Source organism: Bufo gargarizans, chromosome 5 (assembly GCF_014858855.1).
Source record: "Bufo gargarizans isolate SCDJY-AF-19 chromosome 5, ASM1485885v1, whole genome shotgun sequence".
NCBI classification, from domain to species: Eukaryota; Metazoa; Chordata; class Amphibia; order Anura; family Bufonidae; genus Bufo; species Bufo gargarizans.
The window spans coordinates 309119675-309132472 of record NC_058084.1 but is presented as its reverse complement, the minus strand read 5'-3'; the positions used below and the strand labels follow the sequence as shown (position 1 = coordinate 309132472).

Below are 12798 nucleotides of genomic sequence, written 5' to 3'. Positions count from 1 at the left end.
AACTAAAGTGACACTAGTACAATTATAGATCTGACCGTGATCAGTTTTGATCACTTCCAGATACTATAAAAGTACAAATGCTGATTAGCGATACGCTAATCAGCGAATAACGGAGTGCGGTGGACTGGGCGCTAACCGATCCCTAAACTACCTAACCAAGGGGCCTAAACTATACTGAAACCTAACGGTCAATACCAGTGAAAAAAAAAAGTGACAGTTTGCACTGATCACTTTTTTCTTTTCACTTGTGATTGACAGGGGCGATCAAAGGGGTGATCAAAGGGTTAATTGGGGTTCAGGGGGGTGATCTGGGGCTAAGTGTGTAGTGTTGGTGTACTCACTGTGAAGCCTGCTCCTCTGCTGGATCCAACCGACGAAAAGAACCAGCAGAGGAGCAGGCAGCCATATAACAGATCATATTTACAAATATGATCTGTTATTCGGCTCTCTGATTGGATTTTTTTAAAATCAGCAACCTGCCAGCCAATGATCACGGCTGGCAGGTTGCTGACGAAATAGTCCTGAACGAAATGCCGGCGCGAACTGCGCATGCGCGGGCGCATATTCGCGTTATCTCGCGTCTCGCGAGATGACGGGTATATGCGTGACTCTGCGCAGCGCTGCTACCTCCGGACCGCACATCTGCGTTAGGCGGTCCGGAGGTGGTTAAAGGGGTGGTCACTGTGGAAGTCACTGTTAAATGGGCTGGCACTGTGGAAGTCACTGTTAAAGGGACGACCACTATGTAGGTCACTATTGAAGGGGCAGACACTGTGACGGTCACTGTTAAAATGGCAGGCAATGCGGAGATCACTGTTAAAGGGGCGGGTACTGTAGAGGTCACTGTTATGGGCGAAACTGTTGATATCTTTCTACGACACACGGAAACATAAAATGAAATAGATGAAATATACCAATGCGAAGCTGGGTCCTTCTGCTAATATATATATATATATATATACATATTTTTCTTGCCATAATACAAATTCTAACAGTCTATTCAGTAGGACTATCAGCTATGTATCCACCTGACTTCTCCACAACGCAACTGATGGCCCCAACCCCCTTTATAAGGCAAGAAATCTCACTTATTAAACCTGACAGGGCACACCTGTGAAGTGAAAACCATTTCAGGTGACTACCTCTTGAAGCTCATCAAGAGAATGCCAAGAGTGTGCAAAGCAGTAATCAAAGCAAAAGGTGGCAACTTTGAAGAACCTAGAATATGACATATTTTAATTCATATGTTAATTCATAGTTTTGATGCCTTCAGTGTGAATCTACAATTTTCATAGTCATGAAAATAAAGAAAACTCTTTGAATGAGAAGGTGTGTCCAAACTTTTGGTCTGTACTGTATATATATATATATATATATATATATATACAATGAGATGCGAAAGTTTGAGCAACCTTGTTAATCGTCAGGATTTTCCTGTATAAATCGTTGGTTGTTACGATAAAAAATGTCAGTTAAATATATCATATAGGAGACACACACAGTGATATTTGAGAAGTTAAATGAAGTTTATTGGATTTACAGAAAGTGTGCTATAATTGTTTAAACATAATTAGGCAGGTGCATAAATTTGAGCACCACAAAAAAGAAATGAAATCAATATTTAGTAGATCCTCCTTTTGCAGAAATTTCAGCCTCTAAACGCTTCCTGTAGGTTCCAATGAGAGTCTGGATTCTGGTTGAAGGTATTTTGGACCATTCCTCTTTACAAAACATCTTTAGTTCATTTAGGTTTGATGGCTTCCGAGCATGGACAGCTCTCTTTAAGTCACACCACAGATTTTCAATTATATTCAGGTCTGGGGACTGAGATGGCCATTCCAGAACGTTGTACTTGTTCCTCTGCATAAATGCCTTAGTGGATTTTGAGCAGTGTTTAGGTTCGTTGTCTTGTTGAAAGATCCAGCCCCGGCGCAGCTTCAGCTTTGTCACTGATTCCTGGACATCGGTCTCCAGATTCTGCTGATACTGAGTGGAATCCATGCGTCCCTCAACTTTGACAATATTCCCAGTCCCTGCACTGGCCACACAGCCCCACAGCATGATGGAACCACCACCACATTTTACTGTAGGTAGCAGGTGTTTTTCTTGGAATGCTGTGTTCTTTTTCCTCCATGCATAACGCCCCTTGTTATGGCCAAATAACTCAATTTTAGTTTCATCAGTCCACAGCACCTTATTCCAAAAGGAAGCTGGCTTGTCCAAATGCGCTTTAGCCCACCTCAAGCGGCACTTTTTGTGCTGTGGGCGGAGAAAAGGCTTCCTCTGCATCACTCTCGCATACAGCATCTCCTTGTGTAAAGTGCGCCGAATGGTTGAACGATGCACAGTGACTCCATCTGCAGCAAGATGATGTTGTAGGTCTTTGGTGCTGGTCTGTGGGTTGACTCTGACTGTTCTCACCATTCGTCGCTTCTGTCTATCCGAGATTTTTCTTGGTCTGCCACTTCGAGCCTTAACTTGAACTGAGCCTGTGGTCTTCCATTTCCTCAAAATGTTCCTAACTGTGGAAACAGATGGCTGAAATCTTTGAGACAGCTTTCTGTATCCTTCCTAAACCATGGTGGTGAACAATCTTTGTATTCAGGTCATTTAAGAGTTGTTTTGAGACCCCCATGTTGCTACTCTTCAGAGAAAATTAAAAGAGGAGGGAAACTTACATTTGACCCCCTTAAATACTGTTTCTCATAATTGGAGTCACCTGTGTATGTAGGTCAGGGGTCACTGAGCTTACCAAGCCAATTTGAGTTCCAATAATTCGTTCTGGAATCAATAAAATGACAACAGTGCCCACATTTTTACACCTGCCTAATTTTGTTTAAACAATTCTAGCTCACTTTCTGTAAATCCAATAAACTTCATTTCACTTCTCAAATATCACTGTGTGTGTCTCCTATATGATATATTTAACTGACATTTTTTATCGTAACAACCAACGATTTATACAGGAAAATCATGGCGATTAACAAGGTTGCCCAAACTTTCGCATCCCACTGTATATATATGGCACAGTTCTTGGCATTATATAAAGGGGGCATAGAATCTGATACCAGCACAGAATTTGGCACCATATTAAGCGGATACAGAGCAATAGGTGCTATATAAAGGGGTCACAGATCCTGAAACCTATAAAAAGAAGGCACAGATCCTGGCATTATATATGGGGGCAGAGAACCTACCACTATATATAGGGACACAGAGCATGAGGATATATACATGGGGTACAGAGTGTGTGGCACTATATAAGGGTGCACTACGATTAAGACCACTGTGTGTGGTGCTTTACTTTCAGGGAAGAAAGGGATGCAAATGAGCTCTTAACAAGCTCTGCCTCTGATGCCACCAGATGTAAGGCAGCTATCCTATGTCAATGTACGACCCTTTGTAATATACTTTATAATTTTTAATAGAGTTTCTCCTCCCTAAAGCGTACCTTTCCCTGTATGCTTTATATTTACATTTCTGCACACCGTACAGAGTACGGAGTCTACAGTTTATGAATGGGGCCGCTGCGCATGGAGTACGGGCAGGAGCACACATTGCTGATCCTGCCTGTGCCCCCCGAGGTTTACTAAATGCTGGCACAGCACTTTGGTACCCTGTAACCATGTACTATGCCAGGATTAGCTGAGCGGATCAGGCTCCTGTGTGTGCCTTCTTCGCTAAGGGCTCTTTCACACTTGCGTTCTTTTCTTCCGGCATAGAGTTCCGTCGTCTGGGCTCTATGCCGGAAGAATCCTGATCAGTTTTATCCTAATGCATTCTGAATGGAGAGAAATCCATTCAGGATGCATCAGGATGCCTTTTGTTCCGGACCGGAACGTTTTTTGGCCGGAGAAAATACCGCAGCATGCTGCGCTTTTTGCTCCGGCCAAAAATCCTGAAGACTTGCCGCAAGGCCGATCCGGAATTAATGCCCATTGAAAGGCATTGATCGGGATCTGGCGCATTGCCGGATCCGACGTTTAGCTTTTTCTGAATGGTTACCATGGCTGCCGGGACGCTAAAGTCCTGGCAGCCATGGTAAAGTGTAGTGGGGAGCGGGGGAGCAGCATACTTACCGTCCGTGCGGCTCCCGGGGCGCTCCAGAATGACGTCAGGGCGCCCCAAGCGCATGGATCACGTGATCGCATGGCACGTCATCCATGCGCATGGGGCGCTCTGACGTCATTCTGGAGCGCCCCGGGAGCCGCACGGACTGTAAGTATACTGCTCCCCCGCTCCCCACTACTACTATGGCAACCAGGAAGTTAATAGCGTCTTGGCTGCCATAGTAACACTGAACGCATTTTGAAGACGGATCCGTCTTCAAATGCTTTCAGTTCACTTGCGTTTTTCCGGATCCGGCGTGTAATTCCGGCAAGTGGAGTACACGCCGGATCCGGACAACGCAAGTGTTGAAGAGGCCTAAGGGTACTTTCACACTTGCGTTTTTCTTTTCCGGCATAGAGTTCCATCACAGGGGCTCTATACCGGAAAAGAACTGATCAGTTTTATCCCCATGCATTCTGAATGGAGAGTAATCAGTTCAGTTTCCATCAGGATGTCTTCAGTTCAGTCGTTTTGACTGATCAGGCAAAAGAGAAAACCGCAGTATGCTACGGTTTTATCTCCGGCGAAAAAGACTTGCCTGAATGCCGTATACGGCATTTTTTCCCATAAGAATGTATTAGTGCCGGATCCAGCATTCAGAATACCGGAATGCCGGATCCAAACTTCCGGTCTGCGCATGCGCAGACTGAAAAAAAGGTGAAAAAAATAAATGCCGGATCCGTTTTGCCGGATGACACCGGAAAGCTGGATCCGGCATTTCAATGCATTTTTTTGACTGATCAGGCATTTTTAAGACTGATCAGGATCCTGATCAGTCTTACCAATGCCATCAGTTAGCATACATTTTGCCTGATCCGGCAGGCAGTTCCGGCGACGGAACTGCTTTCCTGATCTCTCTGCCGCAAGTGTGACCCTAAGTACACTAAGCTAAAAGTTGATATGCAGGACATTTATTGGAACTTCTCACCCAATTAAGCCAGTACTCTCTGCTCTGCACTGATGAGAGGCAGCAGTCATGTCTTAAAGAGTAACTAAACTTTTAATTAAGTTTTTGGTAAAATGTCCTAAATGCCCCAATAATACTTTTTGTAATATACTTTATTAATGGAATTTTTGGAGGGGCTGTATCGCTGCCGTCACTGACCTGTTTAAGACTACTATGTAAGGTAATAGCCGAGTCCTTTTGAAGCGTTGCCAAGTGAAATGAAGAAAAGTTATAAGTGGGGGGGGGGGTGTATTGCCGCTATAGTGGGCTGTGATTGGTTCTGGGGAACCATGTGATCGGAGTGTCACCATGTGACTTTTTTATGAATGGAAATTAGAGGGTTAGAAGTTATGTGTGAATTATACACTCTGAAAAGTAGAGAAATTAATTAATTATTTTAATTTTGTGTCAGAATACTGCTAGCCCTTGCGGGCTGCAGGAAACTATATCTATTTATTATTGCTTGAGTTTTGATGCGTATCCAAATGAAAAAGGAAAAAAAGTTTTGTATTAATGGACGGTCCATGGAAGGGATCTTGGCTTAACAGGCATGCTCAACCTGCGGCCCTCCAGCTGTTGTAAAACTACAACTCCCACAATGCCCTGCTGTAGGCTGATAGCTGTAGGCTGTTCGGGCATGCTGGGAGTTGTAGTTTTGCAACAGCTGGAGGGCCGCAGGTTGAGCATGCCTGGCTTAATAAATACAGCACCTGTACTACTACTACTGTGCATGCACGGTGTCCTCTCCATTCACTGCTATAAAAATAACCAGAGATCGGCTATTTTCAAAGGTCCCATAATGGTAAATAAAGGGTTGGTTACGCATGGTTGCAGAGGTATGAGTGTTGGGGAAGGAGGAGGGGTATGGAGGTGCCAAAAACACTTCTCGGCAAAATATAAAATGGGAAATATAAAGGAAGGACTTATATGCTTTCCTACTGGAACCACTTCTGTCTTTGGCTAAAAGAAATTGTATTATAAAATGTTGTGTGTGTTTGTTTGAAGCCACCCTTTAAGTGCTTCCAGCAGTAGAGCTTTACTTTAACCCCTTTGTGACTGCCGCCATACATGTACAGCAGAAATCGTGTATTTAAACATGGCGCCTGCGGACGCCATAGCCGCCGGGTTTCAAAGAACACAATAGGCAATCTAGTGAAAAAGTAAAAAAAAAAAAAAAGAAAAAAAGTTTTTTAAAAATATATAAAAAATAAAAAAATATAAAAGTTCAAATCACCCCCCTTTCCCCAAAATAAAAATACTTAACCAATAAAAAAAAATGCACATTAAGGATATCGCCACATGCTATTAAAATACAACAATATTTATCCCATACGGCAAATGGCATAATGGGAAAAAATAAAAACGGGCAATTCACCATTTTTTGTCACTTCGACTTAGGCCTCATGCACACAACCGTTTTTTTTAAGGTCCGCAAAAACGGGGTCCGTAGGTCCGTGGTCCGTGACCGTTTTTTCATCTGTGGGTCTTCCTTGATTTTTGGAGGATCCACGGACATGAAAAAAAAGTCGTTTTGGTGTCCGCATGGCCGTGCGGAGCCAAACGGATCCGTCCTGAACTAAAATGCAAGTCAATGGGGACGGATCCGTTTGACGTTGACACAATATGGTGCAATTGCAAACGATCCGTCCCCCATTGACTTTTAATGTAAAGTCAGGAGTCCCTTTTATACCATTGGATCGGAGTTTTTTCCAATCCGATGGTATATTTTAACTTGAAGCGTCCCCATCACCATGGAAACACCTCTATGTTAGAATATACTGTCGGATATGAGTTAGATCGTGAATCTCAAATCCGACAGTATATTCTAACACAGAGGCGTTCCTATGGTGATGGGGACGCTTCAGGTTAGAATATACTAAAAAACTGTGTACATGACTGCCCCCTGCTGCCTGGCAGGTGCTGCCAGGCAGCAGGGGGCAGACCCCCCCCCTGTTTTTAACTCATTGGTGGCCAGTGCGGCCGCCCCCCCCCTCCCTACCCTGTAGTTAGCTCATTGGTAGCCAGTGGGCCCCACCCCCTCCCTCCCCTGTAGTTAACTCGTTGGTGGCCAGCCCTCCCCCCCTCCCCTGTAGTTAACTCGTTGGTAGCCAGCCCCCCCTCCCTCCCCTGTAGTTAACTCGTTGGTAGCCAGCCCCCCCTCCCTCCCCTGTAGTTAACTCGTTGGTAGGCAGTGGGCCCCCCTCCCTCCCCTGTAGTTAACTCGTTGGTAGCCAGTGGGCCCCCCCTCCCTCTCCTGTAGTTAACTCGTTGGTGGCCAGTGGGCCCTCTCCCCTCCCTTCCCCTCCTAATTAAAATCTCCCCCCCTATCATTGGTGGCAGTGGAGAGTACCGATCGGAGTCCCAGTTTAATCGCTGGGGCTCTGATCGGTAACCATGGCAACCGGGACGCTACTGCAGTCCCGGTTGCCATGGTTACTTAGCAATATGTAGAAGCATCATACTTACCTGCGAGCCGCGATGTCTGTGTCTGGCCGGGAGCTCCTCCTACTGGTAAGTGACAGATCATTAGGCAATGCACCGCACAGACCTGTCACAGTCCGTGACCGTTTTTTCATCCGTGGGTCTTCCTTGATTTTTGGAGGATCCACGGACATGAAAAAAAAGTCGTTTTGGTGTCCGCATGGCCGTGCGGAGCCAAACGGATCCGTCCTGAACTACAATGCAAGTCAATGGGGACGGATCCGTTTGACGTTGACACAATATGGTGCAATTGCAAACGATCCGTCCCCCATTGACTTTTAATGTAAAGTCAGGAGTCCCTTTTATACCATCGGATCGGAGTTTTTTCCAATCCGATGGTATATTTTAACTTGAAGCGTCCCCATCACCATGGAAACACCTCTATGTTAGAATATACTGTCGGATATGAGTTAGATCGTGAATCTCAAATCCGACAGTATATTCTAACACAGAGGCGTTCCTATGGTGATGGGGACGCTTCAGGTTAGAATATACTAAAAAACTGTGTACATGACTGCCCCCTGCTGCCTGGCAGGTGCTGCCAGGCAGCAGGGGGCAGACCCCCCCCCCTGTTTTTAACTCATTGGTGGCCAGTGCGGCCGCCCCCCCCCCCTCCCTACCCTGTAGTTAGCTCATTGGTAGCCAGTGGGCCCCACCCCCTCCCTCCCCTGTAGTTAACTCGTTGGTGGCCAGCCCTCCCCCCCTCCCCTGTAGTTAACTCGTTGGTAGCCAGCCCCCCCTCCCTCCCCTGTAGTTAACTCGTTGGTAGCCAGCCCCCCCTCCCTCCCCTGTAGTTAACTCGTTGGTAGGCAGTGGGCCCCCCCTCCCTCCCCTGTAGTTAACTCGTTGGTAGCCAGTGGGCCCCCCCTCCCTCTCCTGTAGTTAACTCGTTGGTGGCCAGTGGGCCCTCTCCCCTCCCTTCCCCTCCTAATTAAAATCTCCCCCCCTATCATTGGTGGCAGTGGAGAGTACCGATCGGAGTCCCAGTTTAATCGCTGGGGCTCTGATCGGTAACCATGGCAACCGGGACGCTACTGCAGTCCCGGTTGCCATGGTTACTTAGCAATATGTAGAAGCATCATACTTACCTGCGAGCCGCGATGTCTGTGTCTGGCCGGGAGCTCCTCCTACTGGTAAGTGACAGATCATTAGGCAATGCACCGCACAGACCTGTCACTTACCAGTAGGAGGAGCTCCCGGCCGGACACAGACATCACAGCTCGCAGGTAAGTATGATGCTTCTACAAATTGCTAAGTAACCATGGCAACTGGGACTGCAGTAGCGTCCCGGTTGCCATGGTTACCGATCTGAGCCTCAGCGATTAAACTGGGACTCCGATCGGTACTCTCCACTACCACCAATGATAGGGGGGGAGATTTTAATTAGGAGGGGGAGGGAGGGGAGAGGGCCAACTGGCCACCAACGAGTTAACTACAGGGGAGGGAGGGGGGGCCCACTGGCTACCAACGAGTTAACTACAGGGGAAGGGAGAGGGGGCCACTGGCTACCAATGAGTTAACTACAGGGGAGGGAGGGGGGGGGGGGCCGGCCGCACTGGCCACCAATGTGTTAACTACAGGGGGGGGGGGTCAGGCAACAGGGGGCAGTCATGTACACAGTTCTTTTAGTATATTCTAACCTGAAGCGTCCCCATCACTATGGGAACGCCTCTGTGTTAGAATATACTGTCGGATCTGAAAACTCAGCTCTGAAAAAGCTTTTATGCAGACGGATCTTCGGATCCGTCTGTATGAAAGTAACCTACGGCCACGGATCACGGACACGGATGCCAGTCTTGTGTGCATCTGTGTTTTTTCACGGACCCTTTGACTTGAATGGGTCCGTGAACCGTTGTCCGTAAAAAAAAATAGGACAGGTCATATTTTTTTGACGGACAGGATACACGGATCATGGTCTCGGCTGCAAAACGGTGCATTTTCAGATTTTTCCACGGACCCATTGAAAGTCAATGGGTCCGCGAAAAAAAACGGAAAACGGCACAACGGCCACGGATGCACACAACGGTCGTGTGCATGAGGCCTTACCCAATTTCTTTTTTTTATAAAAAGTGATCAAAAAGTCACACACTTCAAAATGGTACGACTGAAAAGTACAGATCGCCCCACCAAAAATTAGCCCTCATATATCTCCGTACTTATAACTACCAAAAAGTTATAGGGGACAGAATATGGTGCTGAAATAAATAAAAATAAATTAAGGTTTTTCTTTTTTTCAGTATTAAAATGCAATAAAAAGTATACAAGTGTGGTATCAATGTAATCGTACTGACCTGGAGAATGAAGGTAACAGTTTTACTGCATAGTGAACACCGTAAAAAAAATAAAATAATCAAACTGTGTCAGAATTGCATTTTTTTTTCCAATTCCATCCCATTTGGAATTTATTTCCCGCTTCCCATTATGTTGTATGCAACGGTACATGGTAACATTAGAAAGTACAACTTGTCCCGCAAAAATTAAGCACCGATACGGCTATGTGAACGGAAAAATAAAACAGTTATGACTCTGTGAAGGCGTGGAGTGAAAAACTAAAACGAAGAATCTGAAAATTGCCTTGTCCTCTGAGGGTTAACCAAAAGGTATACATTCTTTGTTTACATTGTATATCATCTTTTATGATATGGTTTAAATTTCTCAATTTGCATATTATATATATCATTTCATAGGCTTTGTTCACACTAGAGTTATGGCAAAGCATCATTCCTGTCATCAAAAATACTGGACAGAAATGTAAATACTCAGAATATAAATACACAGGGGTCATTTATGAAATCAGATATGTCAGGTTTGTGACATAAAATAAATTGCAATGGCAACTGCGCCATTTCCATGGCAACTGTGAAATTTCCATAGCAACTGCAACATCTTGTGATCCTCACCATTTTTCACAGTGACCTACTGTATGTTTAAGAGCTAAACTTAAAGTGAGATTAGACGTGGATTATGGCTCATTTATCAAACTGGTGTAAAGCAGAACTGGCTTAGTTGCCCATAGCAACCAATCAGATTCCTCCTTTCATTTTTGACAGCTCTTCTGGGAAATGAAAGGTGGAATCTGATTGGTTGCTATGGGCAATTCTGTTATACACCAGTTTGATAAAACTTTGTGTAACTTTTGCAAAAGCCATTGCAGGCAACCCCCTGGTTTATATATATTATTAAATGGGTTGTCAGGTTCAGAGCTGGACCCGGACATACCCTCATTTTCACCCCTCTGGCCCCTCATGGGCATGATAGATGCCTCCGTCTAGCAGTCCCTATGGAGAGCCCGGTAGGTCACCAGATCTCCAAAAAATGCCTTTGCCCTGCGTGAATCATAAAATGCTCCGATGCTCCTATCAGGGGGGCTGTCTGGGTGAAAAATAAGGTATGAACCCTCTGAACCCAGACAACCACTTTAAGATGAACCAGTTCATAAATTTGATGCAGGCACACAAAGCAAAACCAGACTTAAAATTCTTAATTAAGAAACCTATAATATCTATATTACATTTAGGGCTATCTTACTTCAGATATGTTAAATGTTTCTTCAACAAAGAGTGTGTTGTCAATGTTAAGTATATATTCTTCAGTCTCAGTGAGGGCTGATAACAGTTGTTTAAACCCAGAATGTATATCTGTGCAGCTTTCAAAGTGTAGAACCTGAAAAACAAAGAATATATAATTTTTATTCTGGCAAATAAACATGTATATGCTTTAGGCCTCTTTCACATGAGTGTGACGGATTGGCACTGGATGCGTTCAGTGAAACTTGCACCATTTTGCAAGCAAGTTCAGTCAGTTTTGTCTGTGATTGCGTTCAGTTGTTCAGTTTTTTCCGCGTGAATGTAATGTGTTTTGATGCATTTTTCACACGCGTGAAAAAAAAAACCGAAATGTTTACAAACATCATCTCTTAGCAACCTTTAGTGAAAAATGCATTGCATCTGCACTTGCTTCCGGATGCAATGCGTTTTTCATTGAAGCCCCATTCACTTCTATGTGGCTAGGGCTGCGTGAAAAACGCAGAATATAGAACATGCTGCATTTTTCACGCAATGCAGAACTTATGCGTGAAAAAAAACGCTCATGTACACAGACCCATTGAAATGAATGGGTCAGGATTCAGTGTGGGTGCTATGCGTTCACGTCACACATTGCACCCGTGCGGAAAACTCGCTCGTGTGAAAGGGGCCTTATAGTAGGGAGCATTTTTCCAAAATGTGCCTTGTATGTACACAATTTAGACTGTAGTCAGTGTACTCAGCTTCTCTCAACAGGTACAGAATGCTGGGAAATAGAGATGATCCAATTTCCAAAACTGATTTTGGCTCCCACTTTGCACTTAGATTTTTTTAACCCCTTCCCGACTGCTGCCATACATGTATAGTGGAAGTCAGGTCTTTAAAAATGGCATCAGACAGTGTCATAGCCATTGGGTTTTTGTTGTTTTAAATAGCAGACACATGGGACTAATGTCTGCAATGGGTGATAAAGCCAATCACAGACATTTAACCTCTCAGATGCTGTGGTCGACTGTGACTAGGGATAAACGAATCGACTTCAGATGAAACATCCAAAGTCGATTTGCATACAACTTTGTTTCAATACTGTATGGAACGAGCACTCCGTACAGTATTAGAATGTATTGGCTCAGATGAACCAAAGTTATTACTTCGTAAAGTCTCACGAGACTAGCCCCTTACTGTACTGTTCCTATACGTCTCTTTGATTTGATAGGAAAGCATAGAAAATTGTACAAGACTGGCAGAAAAAATAGCATGCTTAATCTGACTCTGTATGTACAGATGTATTCTCTCTTATAAGTATTGTATCTCCATGTATACAAAGTCCAGTGTAGCCCGTACATAAATGCACAGAGGTTGTATGGCTGCTGAACACAGAATCACACCGGCTCGGTGCACTACCTTGCAGCTCGGTGCACAAGGCTTTGCCATTTGCAATATTGCAAAACTGCAAAAATGAGTGACCAAAGATTCTTAATCAGCATAGTTAACGCCACAGCACATAGCAAAGGCGTTTTTGACTGCAGAGAGATTGGGTTGGTAGCCCATGGGTTGAATTATCATGTCTTCCTGCTGAGGCATGGTGGTTTGGCCCACAAGGGTGTTTTTTCCTTTAGACACTGCTGCTGCCTGTTTTGTGTTGCTGGTTACTTCCCCCTCCCCTCCCTCTTCTGGTGCAGTCTAGATGGTTTCCTCCTGCCCCTCCCCTAGAGTTAATAAATAGGAGGGCTTACC

The 12798-nt window shown here is 44.8% G+C and overlaps 1 protein-coding gene across 1 annotated transcript in view; it reads right to left on the bottom strand.

Annotated features, from left to right (window-relative positions):
- Positions 1 to 12798, bottom strand: part of LOC122937870 (ovalbumin-related protein Y-like) — a 172237-nt gene that overhangs the window by 106697 nt on the left and 52742 nt on the right. Inside the window, exon 3 of the mRNA XM_044293020.1 lies at positions 11066 to 11200. Within this exon, the coding sequence (XP_044148955.1) occupies positions 11066 to 11200 (135 nt within the window). The remainder of the gene's footprint in view (positions 1 to 11065; positions 11201 to 12798) is intronic.